At 44.8% G+C, this 24862-nt stretch overlaps 2 protein-coding genes across 2 annotated transcripts in view; both read right to left on the bottom strand.

Annotated features, from left to right (window-relative positions):
- Positions 1 to 4204: 4204 nt before the first annotated feature.
- Positions 4205 to 5018, bottom strand: LOC111154433 (coiled-coil-helix-coiled-coil-helix domain-containing protein 2). The gene has a single exon (XM_022514029.1). It carries the CDS (start codon positions 4959 to 4961, stop codon positions 4491 to 4493), a length of 471 nt encoding a protein of 156 aa, XP_022369737.1. The 5' UTR covers positions 4962 to 5018; the 3' UTR covers positions 4205 to 4490.
- Positions 5019 to 9671: 4653 nt separating this feature from the next.
- LOC111154541 (V-set and transmembrane domain containing 5) overlaps positions 9672 to 24862 on the bottom strand; it is a 40321-nt gene continuing 25130 nt past the window's right edge. The window contains exons 2-4 of the mRNA XM_022514206.1: positions 10106 to 10432; positions 9852 to 9992; positions 9672 to 9715 (exon numbers count right to left, since the gene is read on the bottom strand). Of these exons, the coding sequence (XP_022369914.1) occupies positions 9672 to 9715; positions 9852 to 9992; positions 10106 to 10432 (512 nt within the window). The remainder of the gene's footprint in view (positions 9716 to 9851; positions 9993 to 10105; positions 10433 to 24862) is intronic.

Here is a 24862-nt window from a genome sequence, read left to right as displayed (position 1 = left end):
GATCTTCTCTGAACTCTTAACAACCTAAATATACTGTGTCTTTAGCCAACGCGTCTCATTCCACTATTTGTTGAAAAGATTGTGTAAGAATATTTAAACACTCTTGTGAGTCAGCGGTCCTCCAGGAGCACACTCACCCCAGAAGCAAGTGGAACAGCACACGGTGCCTGCAGGGGGAGCCAGCGCTTGTCTCAACAAACCAAGTACTTCCTCCAGCTGTCTTAGGTATGGCCAGGTCTGATACCAAGACTGGTACTCTGAGAGCTTCCTGGAAGGTGCAAGCCGAAGGCACAGAGGGTGTAATGGACCTCTAGGGCTTCCTTGGGTCCCTTTTGGTCTCTTCCCCCACATGAGTGACCTCCGCCCGTTTGGACCGGATGTGCTCACACCTCTCCCCACCTGCCCCTGCCCTTCTCCAGCCTCCCCTCAGGAACCCTGGCCTTCTCTTCCAGTGAGAGTCTCATTCTGTCTTATTCCTTTAACGTTCTTTCCTGAGGGGAAAATACTAATGGATCGGTGGATTGATTACATTTTACAAATGACTTGTTTGAATTTCCTGGAACTAGCCCCCAATCCTAAAATGTGCCCGAGGAACCTTCCTTCTTAAGAGACTTAGGTGGATACGGGTCTTTTGGAACCACCATAAGTAATACATAAGCAGTGTTTCCCTTATGAGAAACACTTTCAGTTTTGTTTTTTTTTTTTTAAGATTTTTTATTTATTTTATTTGTCAGAGGGAGAGAGGGAGAGAGAGCGAGCACAGGCAGACAGAATGGCAGGCAGAGGCAGAGGGAGAAGCAGGCTCCCTGACGAGAAAGGAGCCCGATGTGGGACTCGATCCCAGGACGCTGGGATCATGACCTGAGCCGAAGGCAGCTGCTTAACCAACTGAGCCACCCAGGCGTCCCCACTTTCAGTTTTTTAAAAGATAACCCTTTTAATCATGTATAAGGTGACTCTGAAGTAACTTTAAAAGGTTTAAAAGAAAAATGGAGTTTGTAAGCCCCAAATACCGTAACATCTTTGTATTTGCTTTTTTGTCCCCTTTTAATCTTTCTTTACACAGAAATTTTTTAAAAAATTGGTCTGAATCTGAATTATAAACCTTTTCATGGTAGCCCACAAAAGTTGCCTTAGCTAATTATCCTGAGCTCATCTGGACAGCTCTTCTCCCACGAGGAGTCCTACGTGATTTTAAGGGCTCACACTCTGATACAGCAAATCTCCATGGACTTTTGCCAGAGGACTAACTTTTTAAAAAATTTGCATCCACTGCAGATTGATATTTTGGTAAATAAAAATGAATTAGAAAAATTAAACTTTAAAGGGATACCAAACAAAAGCCCTCCCATTTTATGATAATAGACATAAAATGGCTATCAAGCAAACATTTCTGGATGCTTCGTCTTCTCTCTCATCATGAGCTAGTTCAACAGGACCACGCTGAGCGTAGCAGAGAGCGCATGCACAGGGACGACCTCCTGTTCTCTTAAACTTCATCTGAGGAGAGTGGAAGAGTTGAAGACTGACACCATCTTCATACGCTTTCCTGTCCCCATTATTTTAAATCACTGGGTAGTGAAGAGCCATGACGCACTACAGAAACTGAGGTAATGGTGGGGGAGGGGCAGGAAATGGCAGCTCTCGGGCCTTGTGTTGATTCACATTTTCCAGCTTAATGTTGCAGCCTGAGTGACCTGGTGTTGGAAAGAGGTGCTGTGAAACTTGGGAGACCAGTCGGAGAAAAGCAGTTAGTCCCTCACCCTGTGTTCGCAGGCCGGCAGGAGCTTCGTTCAGATGTCGGTTCTCTGCTCAGCTGCATCCGTTTGGCAAGGCTGCCCCCTCGGAGCCAGTTCCCTTAGGTGTACAGCGAGGACAAGGATGCCCCCTGCTCACCTCAGTGATGGTTCAGAGGCCTCCCTCAGTACGGTTGGTAAGGGGCATGAAATTCCAAAGTGCTGTGAAGATACCACACATCAAACGACTGTTTCCTGAAAGTCAAGCGTTTTCGAATTTGGGAAGCGGTTAAGATGCCACTTGTATTTTCATTTACCAATAGGAGAAAGCATTTCAGAATGTCCTCCATTGTTCACATTCACAGATAAAGACTGAGTGCATCTGTGGCCATGAAAATTGTCTTTTTCTCCAGCTCGTTTTGATAGCCATGCTGTGTGGTCCGTCTCCATACCTTCGTTCTCCCTTCACTTCCTGCTCCACGTCTTTGCGGCCTTATGTACTTGGGGCCAAAGGCTCTTGGAATTGAACTTTAGGATGGGAACGGACATCATAGGTTGTTCATCCCCGCAAACCCTCCATCTGAAATAGCAAGCACCGGGATGTGCGTGCGACTGACATTCCGTCAGTGACCGGAGCTTGGTCTTTGTTCTAGAGCTTGCTGCTTCCTGTCTACTAGTCTACTTCCAGAAATTCATCCTGGAGGCATACTTCACAGAGCACAGATTCACAAAGACTGCTGTGTAAAGGTTATCAAGGAGGTCTGTAAAAGTGAAAGAGGAGACCAATCTAAATGTCCAAATGAGGAGAAGGACTACATTATAATAAGGGAGCCTCAAATACTGGCGCCCATTTTTATGTCTCTAAAAGTTGAGCTCAAAGGGTCAAGGAGTTTTTCTGCTCCCAATATTCTGGCTCTCTTTGATTAGGAACCAGGAAAACTTTTGCATATTATGTATTTGTTTCCCTGTTTACTGATCATAAAACATTTGTTGCAGAACAGACTATATTTGGCTTGAAATGAGGGATGAAGGAGATTTTGAGACAGAAAAGTAGCAGACATAGAACAAGGTAGAGAGCCCAGAAATAAGCCCACACTTATATAGTCAATTAATATATGACAAAGACAGCAAGAATATATGGGGAAAAGACGGTCTTCAATGAACAGAGTTGGGAAAACCAGATTACTTTCTTACATGATACACAAAATTAACTCACATGGATTAAAGATGTAAATGTGAGACCTGAAACCATAGAACTCCCAAGAAGAAGACATACGCCATAATCTCTTGGGACATCAGCCTTAGCAACGTATTTATGGATATGTCTCCTCAGGCAGTGGAAGCAAAAGCAAAAATAAACTATCAGGGCTTCATCAAAATAAAAAGCTGAACAGGAAAGGAAACCATTGACAAAAAGGCAGCCTACCGAAGATATTTGCAAATGATAGACCCAATAAGGGTTAATATCCAAAATATATAAAGAATTGATAAAATTCCACACCAAAAAAACACCCCAAAACAACCAAAAAACTGACCAGAAAATGGACAGAGTATCTAGATAGTCATTTTTCCAAACAAGAAAAACAGACAATAAACCCGTGAAAAGACTCAACATCACTGATGATTAGGAAAATGCAAATAAAACCAGAGTGAGATAGCACCTCACACCCATCAGATTGGCTAAAATCCCAAAGGCAAGGACAAGTGTTGGTGAGGTTACGGAGGAAAGGGGGCCCTCGTGCACGGTTGGTGGGAATGCAAACGGGTGCAGCCTCTGTGGAAAACAGTATAGAGGTTCCTCAGAAAACTAAAATTAGAGCTACCATGTGATCCAGTCATTCCACTGCTGGATATTTACCCAAAGAAAGTGAAGAGATGGGCACCCGTGTTTGTTACAGCACTATTTACAACAGCCAAGGTATGGAAGCAGCCCAAGTGTGCATCCATAGATGAATGGATAAAGATAATGGTGTATATACACAATGGACTTACTCAGCCATAAAAAAGGGTGAGATCTTGGCATTTGTGAGAACATAGACCCAGAAGGTATAATGCGAAGTGAAATAAGTTAGAGAAAGAGAAATACCATAGGATTGGAATCTAAACACAAAGGAACAAACTCTTAGAGGACAAATGAGTGGTTCCCAGAGGGGAGGTGGGCGGGGGATGCAGGACATAGATAAAGGGAATTAAGAGGTACAAACTTCAAGTTATAAAATAAGTCACAGGTTAAAAGTACAGCACAGGGAATAGTCAATATTGTGATGACATTATTATGGTGACAGATGGTGACTGCACTTACCGGGGTGAGCACTGAGTAATATATGGAACTGCTAAATCATTGTTATACACCTGAAACTCCTAGAACATTGCACATTGATTGTATATCAATTAAAACAGAAACCAATGCTTCCAGAGGTTAAAAATGTACACTTTGCTTAGAGTCTTGCCTGCATTTTTTTTTTTGAGAGAAAATCACTTTATTCTAATTAGTTCACAAATGAGAACATCACAAAAGGTGATTTAAGGAGGCACACAAACATCCTCCCAGCCCCAAACTCAAACCATCTCAATGAACTTCTATTCAGTAAGAACATGCTTTTTCATTCCAATTCTGAAGAAAGCTGTAATTAATGATGGAGAAGCTTAACTGGTGGTTTTATACTTTATATGTTCACTATTAATTATATTTTTATGCTAAATTAACTTGGTCATGAGAGATGATTTTCTGTGTCTTCAATTTGAACTTCTTGATTAGGCTAATCCATTTGCAAATCTGCACTGTTTCAGCACCTCGCTGAAACCTTCACAAAGCTTAAGGTCACCCTGGTTCTGGGCACACTCCAGAAACTGTTTCATCTCATAGTGGCATGGGCCAAACTGCTGCTGTGGCTGCTGGTACGCTGGCTGGGCTCCCTGAGGCTCCTGGTAAGTGATGTCAGGCCTTGAAGGCTCAGCACTACTTCCTCCACCGAAGCCCCCAGTGATGGCATGACCTATTGTGTGCCCGACAGCAGAGCCCACAGCCACGCCGGCTGCAGTGGTTGCCATCTGGGCCATGAGACCGGGCTGCCGGGGTGCAGCCGCAGGTGATCCAACAGCAGATGGGGGAGCCGCTGCTGGCGGCTGAGCTGCGGGCGCTGGTCTCGGTGCAGCTCTCATCTGTGGGGCCCGGCTGGCCGGAGGGGCCATGCGGGAGGTGCGGCTCCGGCTTCCACGCGGCATGGTTCCTGGCGGAGTGGCCCTGCTTCCAGACGTCTGAGACTCGGCGGAGACCCCAGCGGCTTCCTTGCCTGCATTTATTTATTAAAGTTTTTATTTATTTGACAGATCACAAGTAGGCAGAGAGGCAGGCAAAGAGAGAGGAGGGAGCAGGCTCCCTGCTGAGCAGAGAGCCCGACGTGGGGCTCGATCCCAGGTCCCTGGGATCATGACCTGAGCTGAAGGCAGAGGCTTAACCCACTGAGCCACCCAGGCGCCCCTAAAGACTTAATATTTTAAGGGCCAGACTCACCTGCGTAATCATGGGTCTGTTGCATCCAAGGTATTCAACCTCCCTCTGTGTCCACATTATAAGGTCAAATCTACAGCAAAAACTTCAGATTTATTTTATGTGAACAATGCTCTTTCTTCCTCCCCCAAACGGTCCCTGATAAGCTTCACCATAAAACCCACCAATATGAGAAAACAATGACTCTGAAGTCCTGAAAGAGGGAAGGATTCCTAGGAACAGGGCTGAAAGTATCAGGGCCTATTTAGCCAGAGTGATGCCATCTGGTTAAATAATGACTTTGTTGTTTATACAGTAAAACTTAAACTGTCCCTGCCCCCCCCCCCACTTTCCCCAGGGGACTTACTTAAATCCCAGAAACTAGTCCCAGGTAACAAAGCCCAAATACAAGGGTGGGCAGGCCAGGTGGAGGTATTCAATCAGTGGGGGCGCAAACGGTCTCCTAGCTACCAAGGAGTATGGGCCCCGCCCTTTGGGCACCTTTTGGGCGCCAATTCTGACCAAGATGATAGGCTAGTTCAAATATCTACTATAGGGTAAATTGTAATTCAATTGGTCACTTATGTTTGACCTAGCAGGACCGTGCAGCTTTCTCTGTGTTACAATCTCATTGGCTACCTGTGCGTGGCCAGGCCCAACCACATGGCCTTTGCCCTTAAAAGCTAGTCTGTAAGGCAGAGGGTCGTTGCCTCTTTGCAAGAGACGTCCCTGGCCAGTTTGATTCTTGATGCTTGGCGTGAAATAAAGCTTTGCTTGACCTTTGCTTTGTATCAGTCTCACTCCTTGGACCATGGACCCAACAAAAGCATTAGTTAAGAAGAGGAAAGATGTATTTAGAAAGATGTATTTTTGTAGCTATCATTTGGGAGAAAAGTAATTTTTTGGTGAACAAGTGGAATGTATCGATGCTAGGGACTACACGGTGCAGGCAAGAAGAATGAAGTTTAGGAATAAGTAGAGACACGAAATCCTGCCCAAGAAACATGAAGGGAAAGCAAGCAAATTGTAGGACAACGTGTATAACAGAATCCCATTTGCCTGAAAGGAAAATGGCGGACTACTGCGACATGTGACTTGTGTATGCAGAGACAGGTTCATATATGCCTAAGTCTAGAAGGATGCTATTGTTTCCTCTGAGGAGAGGTGAGGGAGGGAGAACTTTACTTTTGACTTTATATAGACTCCAGTATCATTTTTAGTATTTTTTTTTTAAAGATTCATTCATTTCACATAGAGAAAAGAGCAAGCAGGTGGACAGAGAGGGACAAGCAGACTCTGCACTGAACCTGGAGCCAGTGGTGGGGCTCGATCCCCCATCCCTGAGATCAGGACCTGAGCCAAAATCAAGAGTCTGACACTTAATGCACTGCACCACCTACGTGCCCTGGTATCATTTTAAAGAAGGATTTCTCAGGGTTCTGGGTGGCTCAGGCAGGTGTCTGACTTTGGCTCAGGTCCTGATCTCAGGGTCCTGGGATCAAACCCCCACCCCGCACCCCATGCTCACGCATGTGCGCTCTCTTTCAAATCTCTTAAAAAAAAAAAAGATTTCTCACCTTTGCAATTAAACCAAGCTAAAACACCTACCTGATATTTAGAGAGCAGTGGCAGTTGAGCATGGAGCAGCACGTTGCAGGGGTTGGAAAGGTGCCAAGGCCAAGGGAAGCTGGGTTCACGGACAGACACAGCAGCACCTGATCGCCTGGTTCTCCCACGCTGCCTTGGTCCGGAGTGAGCCCCGCCCGCTGTGTGCCCCCGCCCTCCTTCCACCCTCCTCCCATTTCCAATGGGAAATGAGAAAGTACAGTATATGCCTTCTTAATTTCTCAGATCGCAATCTGCAAGGACGTTCTGTTGACAGCATGAATGTTCCATCCTGCATCTCACATGCTGTCCAGCAAGGTGGGACACTGGCCACATCTTTATTTCAGCCCTTTCCAGAAGCAGAAAGGACTCTATTGAATTACGATTAATATTCTGGAAGCAAAAACTTCAAATTAATTTGGGAAGATGCAGGGCAGAATGGTGGGCTGATGAGGGGTTGTTTTCCAAGGCTGCTAAAGAATGCTTACAGTTAGAATCAGTATTAGTACCCGTGGCCGAGGCTGAGTGGTTTGCTTATGTCCACAGCTGATGGAAACCTCCCCCAGGGCCTCAGAGTGCTTGGCAGGAGTGGGGTCATACACAAAGGACAGGTCTTTTATTTCCAGGCTTTATTTCATTCTTTAAATTTTCACAGCGTAAAACATAACTTTAGCTTAACATTTCCAGTAGCCACCCTCTAGGACATAATAGTTTTTTTGAAAAAACAGACAAAAAACCTTCATGTTCTGGCCTCAAACACTTTCCACAAGAATGTTCTGGATGGAGGGAGCTTTAAAAGTGCAAAATAAAGAAACAGCCAGGCGCTAACTTTTCATGAGTTTGGTGGGGGGGGGGGTTATTTTACACTTGGGTTTGCCCACAGAGGCCTGCCTCTCCCTCAGTATGCTCTGCCATTTCTTTTTCAAGATCTTATTTTTAAGTAATCTCTCTACCTGACATGGGGCTTGAAGTCACAACTCTGAGATCAAGAGTCACGTGCTCTACCTCCTGAGCCAGCCAGGCATCTCTCCACGCCTCCTTATATTCTGAAGACGGCCACGCCTGACTTCTGACGCGCCAAGTTCAGTTCTGGAAAGCAGGGAGTGTCGAAGAGGACACAGAACTCCAGCAGCCACTGCCCAGATCCAAACCGGTTTCCTGCCAATGGGCCTTCTGTGTGAAAGAGAAGAAAGGAATGAATCAGATGACCCTTGACCCTCTTTGTTCAGGTACTCCACCCAGCTTCCTCAAGGCCCTGGGGCCTGGCTCCTCTGAATGCTGCCTGGGGAAAGGACACAATTGTGTACCGAAGGTGGCCCGAAGGTGAAGGTGAGAACCTTCTGTGACCGGCACTCCAGCTACAAATGAGGCCTGTGGACCAACAGCACTCTTGCTTTTTGAATCAAACAGTGCCTTTAGAGTCCTTCTGGAAGATCACAAAGCTCCTGTCTGACTCCTCTAGGAAGAGCTCTTCTTGTAACCTTGGCTTATTTAGAGATAGGCTTCTTACCAACTTCCCCAGGCAACTTGTTGCTTGCCACATGGCAAGCAGAAGAGATGGGACATTGGGGACTTAAGGAAAAGAGGAGGGAATGTTCTAGCTCTCCTTCATGTCTGCATGGGTGAATTTGCAGTTGGAGGCTGGGGACTGAGCTCCTGACCTTGGCCTCCACTGTAACTGGGGTGCTTCCTTTGGTTTGTAGCTAAGAATGTTGGAGAGAGAAAGAAGAATGGAAAATAAATTCATTCCTACTTTAGAGCTTGCCAAATGGAAGGCGGGATGGAGACACTTTCAAGTAAACACAGTGACTAACAAGCTGAGAGAATGAGAGCCAAGGCCAGCTCTGAGCCAGTCCCTCATTTCACCTGGAGCCCCAGAACCCCAGAGCATTTTCTCACTTGGCAGCGTTCAGTAGAAGGCTTATTGCTTTCCAGATCCTTGAAGAATCCTCATGCTTTTTCTTCAACTGCCCGGGAGCTCCATGCATACTGTGGGCTTCATGTGATACCCTGGTGAGGTAGGTGAGCGGCAAGCATCCCTAAGCCCACTTGGGAGAGCGCAAGGGCCTGACGAGACAAAGAGTTGGTGACTGAGGAGCAGAGATCTGAAGCCTCCGGTAACGTTCCAGTCATAACCAGCCCCCACGCAGGCTCACTTTCACACAAGCACCATGACCCAGCTTGTCAGGAAGCCCTGTGGACACCAGTTGCTGCCCACAGAGGCTAAGAATATCCGGGTTCCTCCCATTGGTCTAAATTGAGGCTATAGGAGGGGAAAATCCAATTAATGTCAGAACAAGAGAGGAAGAGAAAGGCAATCTTCTCCCTAATTCCTGTTTCCAGCGCTGGTCCCTCAGGCACAAGTGAAGCTCTTCGCCTTAAAGCTTCTGGCCCAGGGCCTGGCCCTGCTCTGAGCACCTCACTAGGGCCCAATGGCAGCCTCGCAGCTTCCACCTCTGCCCGGCAGGCAGACCGTGGCAGAACTTTTCACAGAAGCTCCCCTGGCAGAGGTGGGAGGGACAGGCTGGGAAGGAAGAACACAGAGAGCTTGTTCAGGGCTGGCTGCATGCTCAGTCTGGATACGCCCTGGCCTCAGCCCCAGAGCCCAGTGAGCAAGCAGCCAGGCCTCCCTGAACTTGCGAGTGCTAGAACTGACTTTGTCCAACCCAAGTCCTCAACTCCACACAGTTGATTTTGCTCACAGCCGTAGCGCCTTCAGGAATGGCTGGTCAAGGCTGGGCAACAGGAGGATGGGAGGGTGGTTCTGCCATGCTGGCTCCTTTTGTTGGAAAAATAACACTTTCCCTCTGAGGTAGGAATGTAACTGGGCGCAGCCTTGGCTAACACTCCACATCCTGCAGCTCGATCTCCTCGGTGGTGCTCTCTGCAAAACAAGAGACAAGCCCAGGCAGGTCCCCATCAGCTCCGGGTGGGGGGGGGGTTCTCGGGGAGACCAGGCTAACATGCATCCCCCCAACCATGAAAGCGTGACTGGATGATCACAGGGCCCAAAGAATTACCTTTGAGTTTGTGTCTTCTCTTCCTCTGGAATTTGTATGCACACTTGTTACACACCCACATGAGGCTGATTAACAGCGCAGCCACAGCAGCGAGGAAAGCGAGGAAGACGGCAACAAAATGGAGGTCTTCGTAGAGGATCTCTACGGGGCAGGGAGGGGAACGGGGAGACAAGGTCTCTTTCAGTATCATGAAAGCACTCCCCCCCACCAAGGCTGGCAGTTCAGCGGGGGGCCTACCCCCCGCCCCGTCTTGCCTGACACGTGCAGCACGATGGTGCCAAACTGGCTGCTCCCCAGGCGCTCCGTCACCGTGATGACGTAGTAGCCGGAATCCCTCACGCCCACACTGAAGAGCTGGATGGAGCCGTTGTCGAAGGTGCAGAGTCGGTCCTTGTGGCTCTGGGAGATGTTGGCCTGAGTCCCTGGCTTCCACTCGACGAGCTTCTGCGCTCCCCAGTTAGACGTATACTTCCACTCGATGGTGGGGATGCCATGGCAGGAGTACTCAACCGAGAGCAGGATGTCCTCCTCCACCGTGGCATTGATGGCGGACTGGGGGATGTACAGTGACACGCCCTGACCTGCGGGACCGGGTGCCAAAACGGGGGCAACTTATATAGGAGCTGACAGGGGAGTGGGCTGCCCGGAGTCATTCATTTATTGAGCGAATACTTACTAAGTGCCTGTTCCGTGCCAGGCTGTTGTCTAGGTTCTGGTGCTGGCCTAGTATTTGTGTCTCCAATGACCCCCGCCCCCGCCCAATCCTGAAATTCCTATGTTGAAGCCCCAACCTCCAGCAGGACTATAATTGAAGATGAAGCCTCCAAGGAGGTAATGGAGGTTAAATGAGGTCATAAGGATGGGGCCCTGATCCAGCCGGATTAGTGTCTTTATAAGAAGAGACACCTGAGGGGCGCCTGGGTGGCTCAATGGGTTAAAGCCTCAGGTCGTGATCTCAGGGTCCTGGGATAGAGCCCCTCGTCGGGCTCTCTGCTCAGCAGGGAGCCTGCTTCCCCCTCTCTGACTGCCTCTCTGCCTACTAGTGATCTCTCTCTCTCTGTCAAATAAAATCTTAAAAAAAAAAAAAAAGAAGAGACACCTGAGGGCTCTCTCTCTCTCTCATCATCTCTCCACAGGGATGCAAGGGGGGAAATGGGAGAAAATACTGAGGTTGCAGCAAGAAGGGGGAAGGCGGCTGTCTACAAGCTAGGAAGAGAGCACTCACCAGAAACTCTGCCATGCTAGAACCTTGATCTAGGGCTTTCCAGCCTCTGGCACTGCAAGAAAATAATTTCTGGTGCTTAAGCCCCTCAGCGTGTGCTATTTTGTTACGGACTAAAACTGAGTAAGACACAAGGTTCTTGTGTGCTCGATGGACAGTGAACCTCCCCAGAGGCTCCATTCTATAAGGGAGACATACAAGGGTGAAATAAACAAGATCATTTTAGATAATGACAAGCACTACTGACTGGTGAGGGTGGAGATGGCACACAGAATTAGAGAATGGTCAGGGAAGACTTCATGGAGGAAATGACATTTGAATGGAGACCAGAAGGGCAGGCAGGCAGCGTGTGGACACTCGCAGGAGGAGCATCTCAGGCAGAGGGAGCAAGCACAGAGACTGAGGGGAGGGCAAGTACTGGTGTGTCTCAGGGACAGAAAGGCCAGCATGCTAGAATGCAGTGAGCAATGCGGAGAGACAGAGTGAGGCTGCAGAGCAGGCAGGACACAGGCCATGCTGTGAGGGGTGGGCGTGGGGCTTTACTCAAGGCTGATGGGAGCCATAGGGGGGCTTAGGTGGAAGGTGATATTCTCCATTAAGCTTGACAGTGTTTGCTGTGCAGAACATTCTGGGGGGTGAGGGGACAAGAGCCTAAGCAGGACAAGCCATCAGAGGGCTGCTACAGGGGTCGGACAAGAGATGGAGGTATAGCCTCGCAGAGCATGAATGTGGTCTGATTTAGGCTACGTATTTGGAAGCAGGGAGGACAAAACATGCTGACAAACTAGATGTGGGTATGGGGGAGGCAGAGGCATCAGAGGTTTCTGTGCGAGCATGCAGATGTGTCATTTGCCATTGAATAAGGTTAGGTGTGTACACCGTTGTACATGTACTACGTAGGTACCACACACAAGCCCTGTGCCAACCACGTTCCACACATCGTCTCATCAAGGTTTCATCCACAACCTACTGCAATGCCATCAAACACAGAGCAAACCTCACTGTCCACAGGACTAACGAGCTTGGCAAAGTTCACTCTGCAAAGCAGAGAGTCACATAAGGGCTGCTGTTGGAATGTTTAACCTCTAAGCTCGGATCAGTAGTCAGTGATTGGCGGTGGCGAGCACAGAATGTGACAAATGGCCCACACCCTGAGATGACTGGACAGAGTTGGCTGGACTGGATAATGAACAGGGCAGGACTGAAACTTGGAGCGCTGCCCTTGGTTTCCACCTCCATTTCCCCCTCAGTCTTTGAGAGCCCAGCTGCCCCAAGCCCCTGCCATGTGGCTCCAGGTAACCACACCTGTTCCTTTTCCAGGCATGTCTCACTGTGCCCTCTCATCCCCAGCACATTCCCTTAGTGGTCTTCTCCTAAGGCTCTTGGCGAGGCGACTATGAATAGTCTGATAAAAGGCTTGTGAAAAACTGAGATGTGGTAATGGTTTTTTTAAGATTTTTTTTTTTTTTAAAGATTTTATTTATTCATTTGACAGAGATCACAAGTAGGCAGAGAGGCAGGCAGAGAGAGAGGGGGAAGCAGGCTCCCTGCTGAGCAGAGAGCCCAACGCGGGGCTCGATCCCAGGACCCTGGGATCATGACTTGAGCTGAAGGCAGAGGCTTAACCCACTGAGCCAGCCAGGCGCCCCGGTAATGGTTTTCAAGAATGACAACTGCCAAGTAACAGAAATACATTTTCTCCCAACTCTATTTTAAAACATGTTAAATTCAGAGAAAAGTTTTGAAAGGCAAGTACAATTAATATGTATCCTTTCCTTAGTTTACTAGTTATGAACATTTTGGCACATTTATCCTTTTCTCTCAGGAAAAAAACAGAGGTCAAATTCCAGGTCAGCCCTTCTTCATCTCTGGTGTCCCCAAACACAGTCCCTGATGCATAGTGATAGGTCAACAGGTATTTATTGACTGAATGAATAAGCGAATGACAAAATACTTAACAAGAAGGCTGAGATTTCCTGATAGAATTGTTGCTGCTGAAGTGGTATGAAAAATTAGCACATTTAAAAAGTAACACACAGGCTCAGACCTTTGGAGAACAACCTCGTCTGAGCTCGCCAGTGTTAAATAAACCTCCCATCCTGCAAGGTCTCCGAGTGCTGCTTGGTTCTTCCACCAGGATCCAGTCCAGGTTCTGCAACGTTTGGTTCCCTGACCGGGAAACCCAACCGCACTGGCCCATTGGTTTGGGGCAATGGTGGGGCAGTGCCGGAATGAGGGATCCTAAGGGAGAAGGTATGCCCTGCCTGATTTTTGGCAGTCTCCTGCCTGGTCGCCTCAGGCTGGCCCACCCTGCTGTTCCCACCCAGACTCAAAGGAGACTTGGCAGCTGAGGACCTGGTCCTGACTTTGGGATTCTGGTAAGATCTGGGGCCCTAGCACCCAGTCAGGCCCACCCCTGAGGGTGGAAGCAGAGACTGATCACCTCCCAGAGACCTCTTAGAAATCTCACAGGTAGGGCCTTCCTGGGGGGAGGTCCTTCAGGTCAGGAATCCCAGAAAGGAATTTCCAGAAGGAATTCCACAGATCAGGGCCTTCTGGAGGGAAGGAACTATAATAACTTATTGTGAAAGTGTCAGTGAATGTGCAGTTTGGCCTGGCTTGTCAGGCATATGGATTCTGTGGCTCCATCCACAGATGGGGACCCTTAGGGTCCCCAGAAGCCTATGGAGTCCGAATGGCCCTAACCTGCTTCCCTGGTGACCTCATAGGGTCTAAGGTGAGCCCCCCCTTTAGAATGCCAGTCTGGGGTTCATATGGACTCGCTAAGGCTAAGAGGCACCCAGGTGTCCTCTGGGATGGTGGACAGGGGGGCATCTGACTGGTCTGTCCTTTGAAGGGACACCCACCCTTCGTTTGTCTTCATGCCAATGACACAGGGAGGGAACACACAGGGTGGCCAAGGGAGCCTCCCTGCTCATCATGGTGAGCATGATGTCGGATTCAAAACCTATGGTCTTAGACTGTATGCTCAAAATTTTTTTAAGAAGCGATTCTCAGGAGACTATGGGATCAAAACATCTGGGAAATTCAGCACATTATGTGAACTGGAATGCGCCACCTTTGGGGTCAAATGGCCCTCTGAGGGGCCTTAAGACCACTGCCCAGGTCATTTACAAAATTATGGTCAGGACTCCCAGACACCCTGGCCAATTCCCATATATTGATTCTTGGCTTCAGATAGCCCAAACTCTGCCCCTATGGGTCCGATTCTGTGCTAATAGGAAAGACCAAAGTAGGACATTTGTAACCCGAGTAAAAGAGCCCAAAGTCTGTAAGGAAGCAAAGCCTATCAGGGAGGCCCTGGCCAGTGGGCATCAGGAGCAGCAATGGCGATGAGCTCTGGACAAGGATGAACCCGTCAGAAAGTGTGGGGACCACAGTCCTCCACTGACCTGGGGCCTAAAGGTGAGCTGCAGGAAGACAGTGCTCCTGCTTCTGGTAAGTGGCATGTGTGGGGAGATACCTGATTTAGCAGCTCTGATAGCCCACAGGAAACTTGATCCAGACAGAAACAGAATGAAAAATAACAGCTCTCATATTTACCTTTAAGAGAAAGTGGGAGGAGCGCCTGGGTGGCTCAGGGGGTTAAACCGTCTGCCTTCCTCTCAGGTCATGATCCCAGGTGTCCTTCAGGATAGGGACTTTAAGAATATTCCCAAGCAGGGGCACCTGGGTGGCTCAGTGGGTTAGGGCCTCTGCCTTTGGCTCAGGTCATGATCCCGGGACCCTGGGATCGAGCCCCACATCGGGCTCTCTGCTCAGCGGGGAGCCTGCTTCCTCCTCTCTCTCTGCCTGCCTCTCTGCCTACTTGTGATCTCTGTCAAATAAATAAATAAAATTAAAAAAAAAAAAAAAAGAATATTCCCAAGCAGCTGCCAAACCTCCTTTGTTTTAGGGAATTCCCTGTCTTCTCTGGCCTAATATGGATTGTCTATCCCCGCCCTTGTTGGTGTGAAACATGGCATCTGCTCCTCTGGAGCTGATGATCTCCTGAACCAGGAACCCTTTCCCTGCCCTCTGGTGGCAGCACTTTGTCTCTTCTGCCTCCCCATCTTTCTTTTTCCTGTTTTTGCACCACCTTGGGTGCGGCCTGCATTACTGGCTTCTAGACCATCCTTAGTGCCTTAGGCACCACTGTCAAGGAGCAAGAAGAGCAACCCTAGGAACTAACACCACCCACTCCAGATTTCCCCACGTGTCTCAGGTGAAAACTGACCATGGGGAAGATCCTAGTGGAGCATATTTCAGCATTTAAGCTAAGCTTGTTGGTTTAGTTCAGACAGATATGTCTTTTAAGTTATCAGAGGCAAACGTGAAATTGTTATTCTATCAAGGTTTACTGAAGGTCAAATAAGCTCGTTGTCTGTGTTGAAATGTGTTACCAAAATAATGACTAAACTGATGGCTAATTGTCTCAAAGTTTTCATGGGTAATTGTTAATACAGCTTTTGAAGTCTTTGGTAACCTGAAACTTTAAAGTTTTGGTTGAATGACAAATGGAATGAAATTCGTTGAACATCTAGGTGTTTCAAATAGGATAAAATGCTAAGTTATTAATTACTGGACATAGGTTTGTGCTTTTGACTTACTGCAAAGAAACTAAGAATATTTAAAATTGTTGGTAAGGGGCGCCTGGGTGTCTCAGTGGGTTAAGCCTCTGCCTTCGGCTCAGGTCATGATCTCAGGGTCCTGGGATCAAGTCCAACATCCGGCTCTCTGCTCAGCGGGGAGCCTGCTTTCCCCTCCCCCTCTGCCTGCCTCTTCTGCCTACTTGTGATCTCTCTCTTTGTGTCAAATAAATAAATACAATCTTTAAAAAAAAATAAAAAACAAAAAATACTGTTGGTAAACATGTCTTGTGCTTAACTGATTCATAAATTTGCCATCTAAAGAATTCTGTTGTAACAGTTCACAAAGGGTTAATACTTAGACATTGCTAGCTATTAAGGTGTTTCTAAGAGTACAAAATTATGCTAACTGTAACTATGACTGATGGAAATAAGGGAAACAACTCTATGTGGAAAAGTAGGAGATATGTAAGAAAGATAGAAGGAATGGGAATGCATTTTGTTGAAGGAAATGAAGGTAATTTTATCCTGAATGAGATGATTTTTTGGAAGGAAAATGGCTTGGGACAAAACCTAAATGCAAAGGAAAGTTGTAGAAGGTTTGTGAAGGGAAATCTTCAGAAAAATAATTTTAAGTATGGCCACGATGGACTAAGATTGAAATGAATTTTTAAAAAGACACTGGTATAGAAAGCTGGTTTTCTCTCTGTTCAAAAGGACAAACTTTTCTTAGGTTAATTGATCTGCTGTCAGGAAGAAAACGTAAATAGTTATTTCCTCTTTGCCTGTCCAGAAAAACCATTTTCCACATTTTGCCCCTATCAGGGGTTTAACATCCCTAATTATATTTAGGCACGTGCTTTAAAACTTTCTAAGATTTTAGAAAATGTTGACAAGATTTAAATTGTAAATGAAATCTCTTTAACTCATTAGGCTTTTCCTTGGTATGCTAAATTACTCAGGAAGTACTGTTAAACAAATGATCAACCTTGGGTTACATTTGGGTAAATGCTATATGATTCTAGAGGTTCTATACATTTCCCAAAGTTGCAATGTTTTGATAAGTCATCACTTGGTATTTAATTATTGAAGTGTTATGTGTTACAGAAATAACCAGATTTCCTTACCAGCTAAATTGTAAACTCTCATCAGCTCTTTAACCATATCTATTCTGAGTTTGTCATTTATAATTGTTTTAATTCTCTTGTAAAATGAGTTTCACCTTAAAGGAGTTTCATATAAAGGATTTTCAGGATAAATACAGGTATCCAATATATTGGAAATCCTAAAACTGAAATGGGAAAGAACTTCCAGAACTAACTAAAGCTACATTCAAACTAAACCAGAATTAGTAACATGGGAGTAAATGAACTAAAAGATTATAGCGTTATGCCTCTTATTTTAAACATTGCTCATTCTCTAATGTTTGCCCTTCCAGGCTAAGAAAAATTTTACTTAAGTTACCTGTGACTTACAGAAATGTAAAAATATTCATTTGTAAACAAATCAAAGCATTCAACTTTTCTCTCTCTGAACCCTCTGAAACTCAAAAGGTCTCAGTAAGTATTCCTTCTTCCATGGCAATTAGTCATTTGCATAAGTTCAATAAGAATCTGTTCTCCGTGTCAGGACACTATTGGAAACATTGGTTATTTTACTAAGGCTTTGACTGGAATGTCATATTTGAGAAAGACATACATAGACTCAGATATGACCAGAGAGCTTTAAGGAACTAAGGTTGACTTTATGAAACCTGGAGCCATAAAGCCCCTTGGAACTGTTGGCCTGATACCTTGCTTATAGAGTTCCCAGCAGCCTCACCAGGTGAGTAAAGAATGTCACTTCCTGGCAGGTACAGGAACTCCAGGATACTTTGGGGACCTCACAAAGAAGAATCTACCCAAATCTACAGGTGTTGCAGGCATGTCTGATGGCAAGTACGTGGCTTGGTTTCTGTCCTGGAAAGGCTACTGAAAGTTCAACCGAGATTCCTTATAAGAAGTTCCAGCAAAGCAGATTCTAAAAGATCTGTGTGATCACTCACTGTTCTTGCTGATCTTATGTAAATAATTAGGCCAACTGTTTAAACTGGACTTGTTTTTCAAATAAATTAGTCCTAATTTGGCTATCTCTGGAAATGAGGGTTATTTTAGAAAGAAAAATTATATTTCAGTAACACACCTCTGTGGATGTTAAGTTCTAGATTTGGTTGTCTTTAAATGCTTGTTGTTTACCTAAGCTAGACAACTAGAGGTAAACTTAAGAGAAATTACCACAGTAACTCATATATAGATAATCTTCTGCTGATTATTGTGTGGGGATAATAACCGCATGGGCACATAATTATCTAAACAACTGGAAAATGGGATTGATTCCCCAACAACTGTATAACTTAACTATCACCTTAACTAATTCTGTGGGGCTAGGATAAGAAATTGCCTAAAAGCCAGAAACATACCCCACCCCATAGGATTCACTATGGACTTGTGGAGATAATAGATGACCCCACTTTCTTTATGATTTTATTGGATGGATGCATGTGGGACTCCCCTTACCTCTTGACGAGTTTTCTCCCACTTGCTCGTGATCCTTTGTAATTATGATATTGTTAAGGCTGGACAACTCAAGAAAAGGGCTTCTTAGTGGTTTCATCCCTTAGTCATATTTATCCTAGAAGCCACCTCTATTGAGGTGCAATTACAAACAAAGGCTTTAGCTAAGCATAGAACAGCCCTCCTCATAAAAGGAGCCTCAAAGCTCACTATGGGACAATCCCTGACTGTAATGACTTTGCATCAGGTCCAGATTTGTCTTAGAAACGAAAGGCCACCAATGGATGATGGAGGCCAACTTATTAAATACCAGGCTACACTGATAGAGGTGCCTGAAATAATACCTAAAACCTGTCAGACTTTAAAAATCCAGCTACCCTTATGCCTGGACCTGAACGTCGCACTTCTGTAGAGCATAACTGTTGGAGGTCACTGATATTGTTTATTCTAGTCAGCGGGATTTAAAAGATTGCTGCAGCTATAATTCACCAAGAAAGCTCTATGGCAGGCCACCCCCCAACCCGGTAGTAAGTAGTCTTAGAGGAGACCTTGAACAGATTGGAAACTTAGAGGTGTCCCAACACCTCCAAGCCCTGGGAAAAACTAGAAGGCCCATCTCCTGAGAAGCTTTAGAAAGGACCTTCTCAAATCATAGTGGACAGTGCCCCACACTGTTGTTCTAACCACCCCCTACTGCCCTCAGGGTCTTAGGTGTCACCGAATGGGTCCACCGCTCTAGAGTAAAGAAGGATCTCACCAGCTGGATGAACCACACCAGTGGGAAGCCCTACCAGATCCTACAGACCTGCTCTAGCCCCACCTTCAATGAGACCCCACCAACTGATGGACACCTGTTCACCGTGGTCCCTGGCTATTGTAGGCATGACACCAACACCCTCACCTCAAGAGATGAATTTTACATTGCTGCCCCTTCTGACTGGACTTTCTCCCAGACACTTGTTATTGTTATTGCTTATTGGGCAGCCTTAGGAACCTTAAGATGGATCCTTAGAACCTTAAGTTCAGAGAAAACCTGTTAGCAGGCGAGCCACTGCCCAAATATTAGTCTCGCAGGGCCATAGTAATAGATGATAATGATGCCCTCCAAACTAGGTGTTTAAAAGGGCATCAAAGGGGGGAATGATTGGGAAAAACTGTACTCTATGATGGCTGACCAAACCAGCAAGGGAATTTTAGTCCCTGTCTCAAAGCTCTTTCGGGTTCTTCTTTCCTACCCTGTTTCCTGCGCACACCAAAAGTACCAAGTATGTAGAAGTAGAGGGTATAAATTCCCCTTCCCTGCTTGCGCTCGGGGCTCAGACCTTTGGAGAACAACCTCGTCTGAGTCCACTGCTGTTAAATAAACCTCCAATCCTAAAAAAAAAAAAAAAAAAAAAAAAAAAAAAAAAAAAAAAGTAACACACAAATAAGAAAGAGAACTATAATTTAGTCAAGATTTTATGTGCCAGTTACTAGAATATATACTTATTGTACTTAGCAATCCTTCCCTAATGTTTTACATAAGTCAGCAAACATGTCCATGTAGCTAGGAAATGGAAAAGATGGGACTTAAATGCAGTTTTGTCTGATCAAAGCCCTATGTTTTTCCCTAAAGACATCACCAAGATATTAGAAATAAATGCCAAGGGCGCCTGGGTGGCTCAGTTGGTTGGGCGACTGCCTTCGGCTCAGGTCATGATCCCGGACTTCCGGGATCGAGTCCCACATCGGGCTCCCAGCTCTTTAGGGAGTCTGCTTCTCCCTCTGACCTTCTTCTCTCTCATGCTCTCTCTCACTCATTCTCTCTCAAATAAATAAATAAAATCTTAAAAAAAAAAAAAAAGAAAGAAATGCCAAGGGAAACAAGGGCAAACATGGACTATTGTGACTTCATCAAGATCAAAAGCTTTTGCACAGCAAAGGAAACAGTCAACAAAATTAAAAGACAAACGACAGAATGGGAGAAGATATTTGCAAACAACGTATCAGATAAAGGGCTAGTATCCAATATCTATAAAGAACTTATCAAACTCAACACCCAACGAACAAATAATCCAATCAAGAAATGGGCAGAAGACATGAACAGACATGTCTGCAAAGAAGACATCCACATGGCCAATAGACACATGGAAAAGTGCTCAAAAATCCCTCAGCATCAGGGAAATATAAATCAAAACCATAGTGAGATACCACCTCACACCAGTCAGAATGGCTACAATTAACCAATCAGGAAACAACAGGTGTTGTCGAGGATGCAGAGAAAGGGGAACCCTCCTACACTGTTGGTGGGAATGCAAGCTGGTGCAGCCACTCTGGAAAACAGCATGGAGGTTCTGCAAAAAGTTGAAAATAGAGCTACCCTACGACCCAGCAATCGCACTACTGGGTATTTACCCTAAAGATACAAATGTAGTGATCTGAAGGAGCATGTGCACCCAAATGTTTATAGCAGCAATGACCACAATAGCCAAACTATGGAAAGAGCCTAGATGTCCATCAGCAGATGAATGGATAAAGAAGATGTGGTATACATATGTGTGTGTATACATGCACACACATGCACATACACATACATACATACACACACAATGGAATACTAGGCAGCCATCAAAAAAACCTGAAATCTTGCCATATGCAATGATATGGATGGAACTAGAGGGTATTATGCTAAGCGAAATAAGTTAATCAGAGAAAGACAATTATCATATCTCTCTGATATGAGGAATTTGAGAGGTAGGGCAGAGTGTCGTGGGGGGTAAGGGAGGGAAAAAATGAAATAAGACGGGACCAGGGAGGGAAACAAACCATAACGGACTCTTAATCTCAGGAAACAAACTTCGGGTTGCTGGAGGGGAGGGACATTGGGGACAATGGACATTGGGAGCATATGTGCTATGGTGAGCACTGTGAATTGTGTAGACTGATGATTCACAGACCTGTACCCCTGATACCCCTGAAACAAATAATACGTTAAAAAAAAAAAAAAAGAAAGAATAAATGAATTCAGTAAAGTTGCAGAATGCAGCTTTGCTGCCCGTGGTCACCGCCGAGTAAGCATCGTTAAAGTCTCCCTCCCACCACCATCATGTCTAAGTCAGAGTCTCCCAAAGAGCCTGAACAGCTGTAGAAGCTCTTCATCGGAGGTCTGAGCTTTGAAGCCAAAGAGTCTGAGGAGCCATTTTGAGCAATGGGGAACACTTATGGACTATGTGGTAATGAGAGATCCAAACACCAAATGCTCCAGAGGCTTTGGGCTTGTCCCATAGGCTACTGTAGAGGAAATGGATGCAGCCACGAATGCAAGGCCACATAAGGTGGATGGAAGTGTTGTAGAACCATGAGGGCTGTCTCTAGAGAAGATTCTTAAAGACCTGGTGCCCACTTAACTGTGAAAAAGATTTTTGTTGGTGGCATTAAAGAAGATGTTGAAAAACATCATCTAAAGAGATTATTTTGAACAGTATGGGAACATCAAAGTGATTGAGATCATGACTGACCGAGGCAGTGGCAGAAAGGGGTTTTGCTTTTGTAACATTTGATGACCATGACTCTGTAGATGAGACTGTCATTCAAAAATACCATACTGTGAATGGCCATGATTGGGAAGTAAGGAGAGCCCTATCTAAGCAAGAGATGGGTAGAGCTTCACCCAGCCAGAGAGGCTGAAGTGATTCTGGAAACTTTGGAGGAGGACATGGGGGAGGTTTTGGTGGCCATGGCAGCTTTGGTTGTAGAGGAAATTCAGTGGGTGAGGTGGCTTTGGTGGCAGTCCAGGTGGTGGTGCATATGGGGCAATGGTAATGGCGATAATGGATTTGGTAATGATGGAAGCAACTTTGGATGTGGCATAAGCTATAATGATTTTGGCAATTACAACAATCCATCCTCAAATTTTGGACCTATGAAAGGAGGACATTTTGGAGGCAGAAACTCTGGCCCGTATGGTGGTGGAGGCCAATATTTTGCCAAACCACAAAACCAAGGTGGTTATGACGGTTCCAGCAGCAGCAATAGCTACGGCAGTAGCAGAAGGTTTTAATTATTGCCAGGAAACAAAGCTTAGCAGGAGAGGAGAGCCAGAGAAGTGACAGGGATGCTACAGGTCACAAAAGATTTGTGAACTCAGCAAGCACAGTGGTGGCAGGGCCTAGCTGCTAAAAAGAAGACATGTTTTAGACAATACTCATGTGTCTGGGCAAAAAACTTAAGGACTGTATTTGTGACTAATTGTATAACAGGTGATTTTAGTTTCTGTTCTGTGGAAAGTGTAAAGCATTCCAACAAAGAGTTTTAATGTATTTTTTTTTTTTTTTTGGCAACCATGTTGTTGATTGCTAAGTGTAATAGTCTGATCATGATGCTAAATAAAGTCTTAAAAAAAGTTGCAGAATACATAATATATAGAAATCTGTTGTATTCCTATATACTATACTGAAGTAGCACAAACATATTAAGAATATACTCCATTTACAATTGCACTAAAAAGAATAAAATGCCTAGGAATAAACTTAATCAGGGAGGTGAAAGACCCCAATGAAAAAATTAAAAAGGAAATAAAAAAATACATAGAGACAAATAAAAATGAAAACACAACAATTCAAAATTTGGGATGCAGCCAAAGCAGATCTAGGTGTGAAGTTTATAGCAATATAGGCCTACCTCAAGAAACAAGAAAAATCTCAAATAAACAATGTAACAATACATACAAAGGAGTTAGAAAAAGAACAAAGCCCAAAGCGAGTAGAAGGAAGAAAATAAGGATTAGAGCAGAAATAAGTAAAATAGAGACTGGGAAAAAAAAAAAAAAAACAACAGTGGAAAAGATAAATGAAACCAAGAGCTGATACTTTGAAAAGATGAACCAAATTAGTATTAGCTAGACTTAAAAAAAAAAAAAAAAAAAAGGAAAACCAAAGCCAAACCAAAGCAAACCAAAACCAGAAACAAAAAAAAGAGAAAGTAATCAAATAAAAAATGAAGTAGCAATAACTACCTATACCTTAGAAATACAAGGAATTATAAGAGATTATGAAAATTTATATGCCAACAAATTGGACAACATAGAAGAAATGGATAAGTTCCTAGAAACATACACTCCTCTACAAATGAATCAGGAAGAAATGGAAAATCTGAACTGAAGAATTACTAGTAATAAAATTGAATTGGTAATCAAAAAACTCCCAACAAACAAAATTCCAAGACCAGATGCCTTCACAGGTGAATGCTACAACACATTTAAAGAAGACTTGGGATGTCTGGGTGGCTCAGCTGGCTAAGCATCTGCCTTCAGCTCAGGTCATGATCCCAGAGTCCTGGGATCCAGTCCCACATCGGGCTCCTTTGTCCATGGGGCACCTGCTTCTCCCTCTGCCTGCCACTCCCCCTGTTTGTGCTCTCCCTCCCTCACAAATAAGTAAACCTTAAAAAAAAAAGACTTAATACCTATCCTTTTCAAATTATTCCAAAACTAGAAGAGGAAGGAAAACTTCTAAACTCATTCTATGAGGCCAGAATTACCCTGATAACAAAATCAAAGACACCACAAAAAAAAAAAAAAAAAAAAAGAAAGAAAGAGAGGGAGAGAAAGAACTATAGACCAGTATATCTGATGAACATAGATGCAAAAATCCTTAACAAAATATTAGCAGAAATCAACTATATGGGAAAAACATCATTCATCACAATCAAGTGGGATTAAGCCAAGGATGAAAGGATGGTTCAATATCTGTAAATCATTCAACATGATATATCACATTAACAAGAGGAAGGATAAAAACCACATAATTATCTCAATAGAAGCAGAAAAAGCATGGGGTGAAGTACAACATCCATTCATGATGAAAACCTCAACAAAGTGGGGTTAGAGGGAACATACATCAACATAATAAAGACCATACATAAATCCCACAGCTTACATCATGCTCAATGGTGAAAACCTGAAAGGGTTTCCTCCAAGATCAGGAACAAGACAAGGATGTCCACTTTGACTGCTCTGATTCAACATAGTACTGGAAATTCTAGCAACAGCAAGCAGATAAAGAATTTAAGGGGTCCATACTGGTAAGGAAGAAGTAAAATGGTCACTGTTTGCAGATGACACGATAGGATATATAGAAAATCCTAAAGATGCTACCAAAAAACTATTTGAACTGATAAATGAATTTAGTAAAGTTGCAGAATACAAAATATACAAAAATCTGTTGCATTTCTATACACTAATAAAGTAGCAGAAAGAGAAATTATGAAAACAGTTCCATTTCCAACAGCACCAAAAAAGAATACCTATGAGTGAATTCAACCAAGGAGGTAAAAGGCCCATACTTTGAAAGCTATCTATCAAACATTGATGAAAGACAATGAAGATGACACAAACAAATGGAAAGCTATACCATGGATGGGAAGAATTAGTAGCATTAAAATGTTCATATTACCCAAAGCGATCTACATATTCAATGCAATTCCTATCAAAATGCCAACAGCATTTTTTTTCCCAAGATTTTATTCATTTATTTGATAGAGAGAGAGAGAGATCACAAGTAGGCGGAGAGGCAGGCAGAGAGAGAGAGGTAAGCAGGCTCCCCGCTGAGCAGGGAGCCCACTGTGTGGCTTGATCCCAGGACCCTGAGATCAAGACCTGAGCCAAAGGCA

Source organism: Enhydra lutris, unplaced genomic scaffold (genome assembly GCF_002288905.1).
Source record: "Enhydra lutris kenyoni isolate GAN:26980312 unplaced genomic scaffold, ASM228890v2 scaffoldscaffold37, whole genome shotgun sequence".
Classification (NCBI taxonomy): domain Eukaryota; kingdom Metazoa; phylum Chordata; class Mammalia; order Carnivora; family Mustelidae; genus Enhydra; species Enhydra lutris.
This window is presented reverse-complemented; position numbering and strand designations above follow the sequence as displayed.

What these genes read in the sequence shown, in the direction of transcription:
- LOC111154433 (XM_022514029.1), bottom strand. Translation starts at nt 4,961, where the DNA reads ATGCCGCGTGGAAGCCGGAGCCGCACCTCCCGCATGGCCCCTCCGGCC.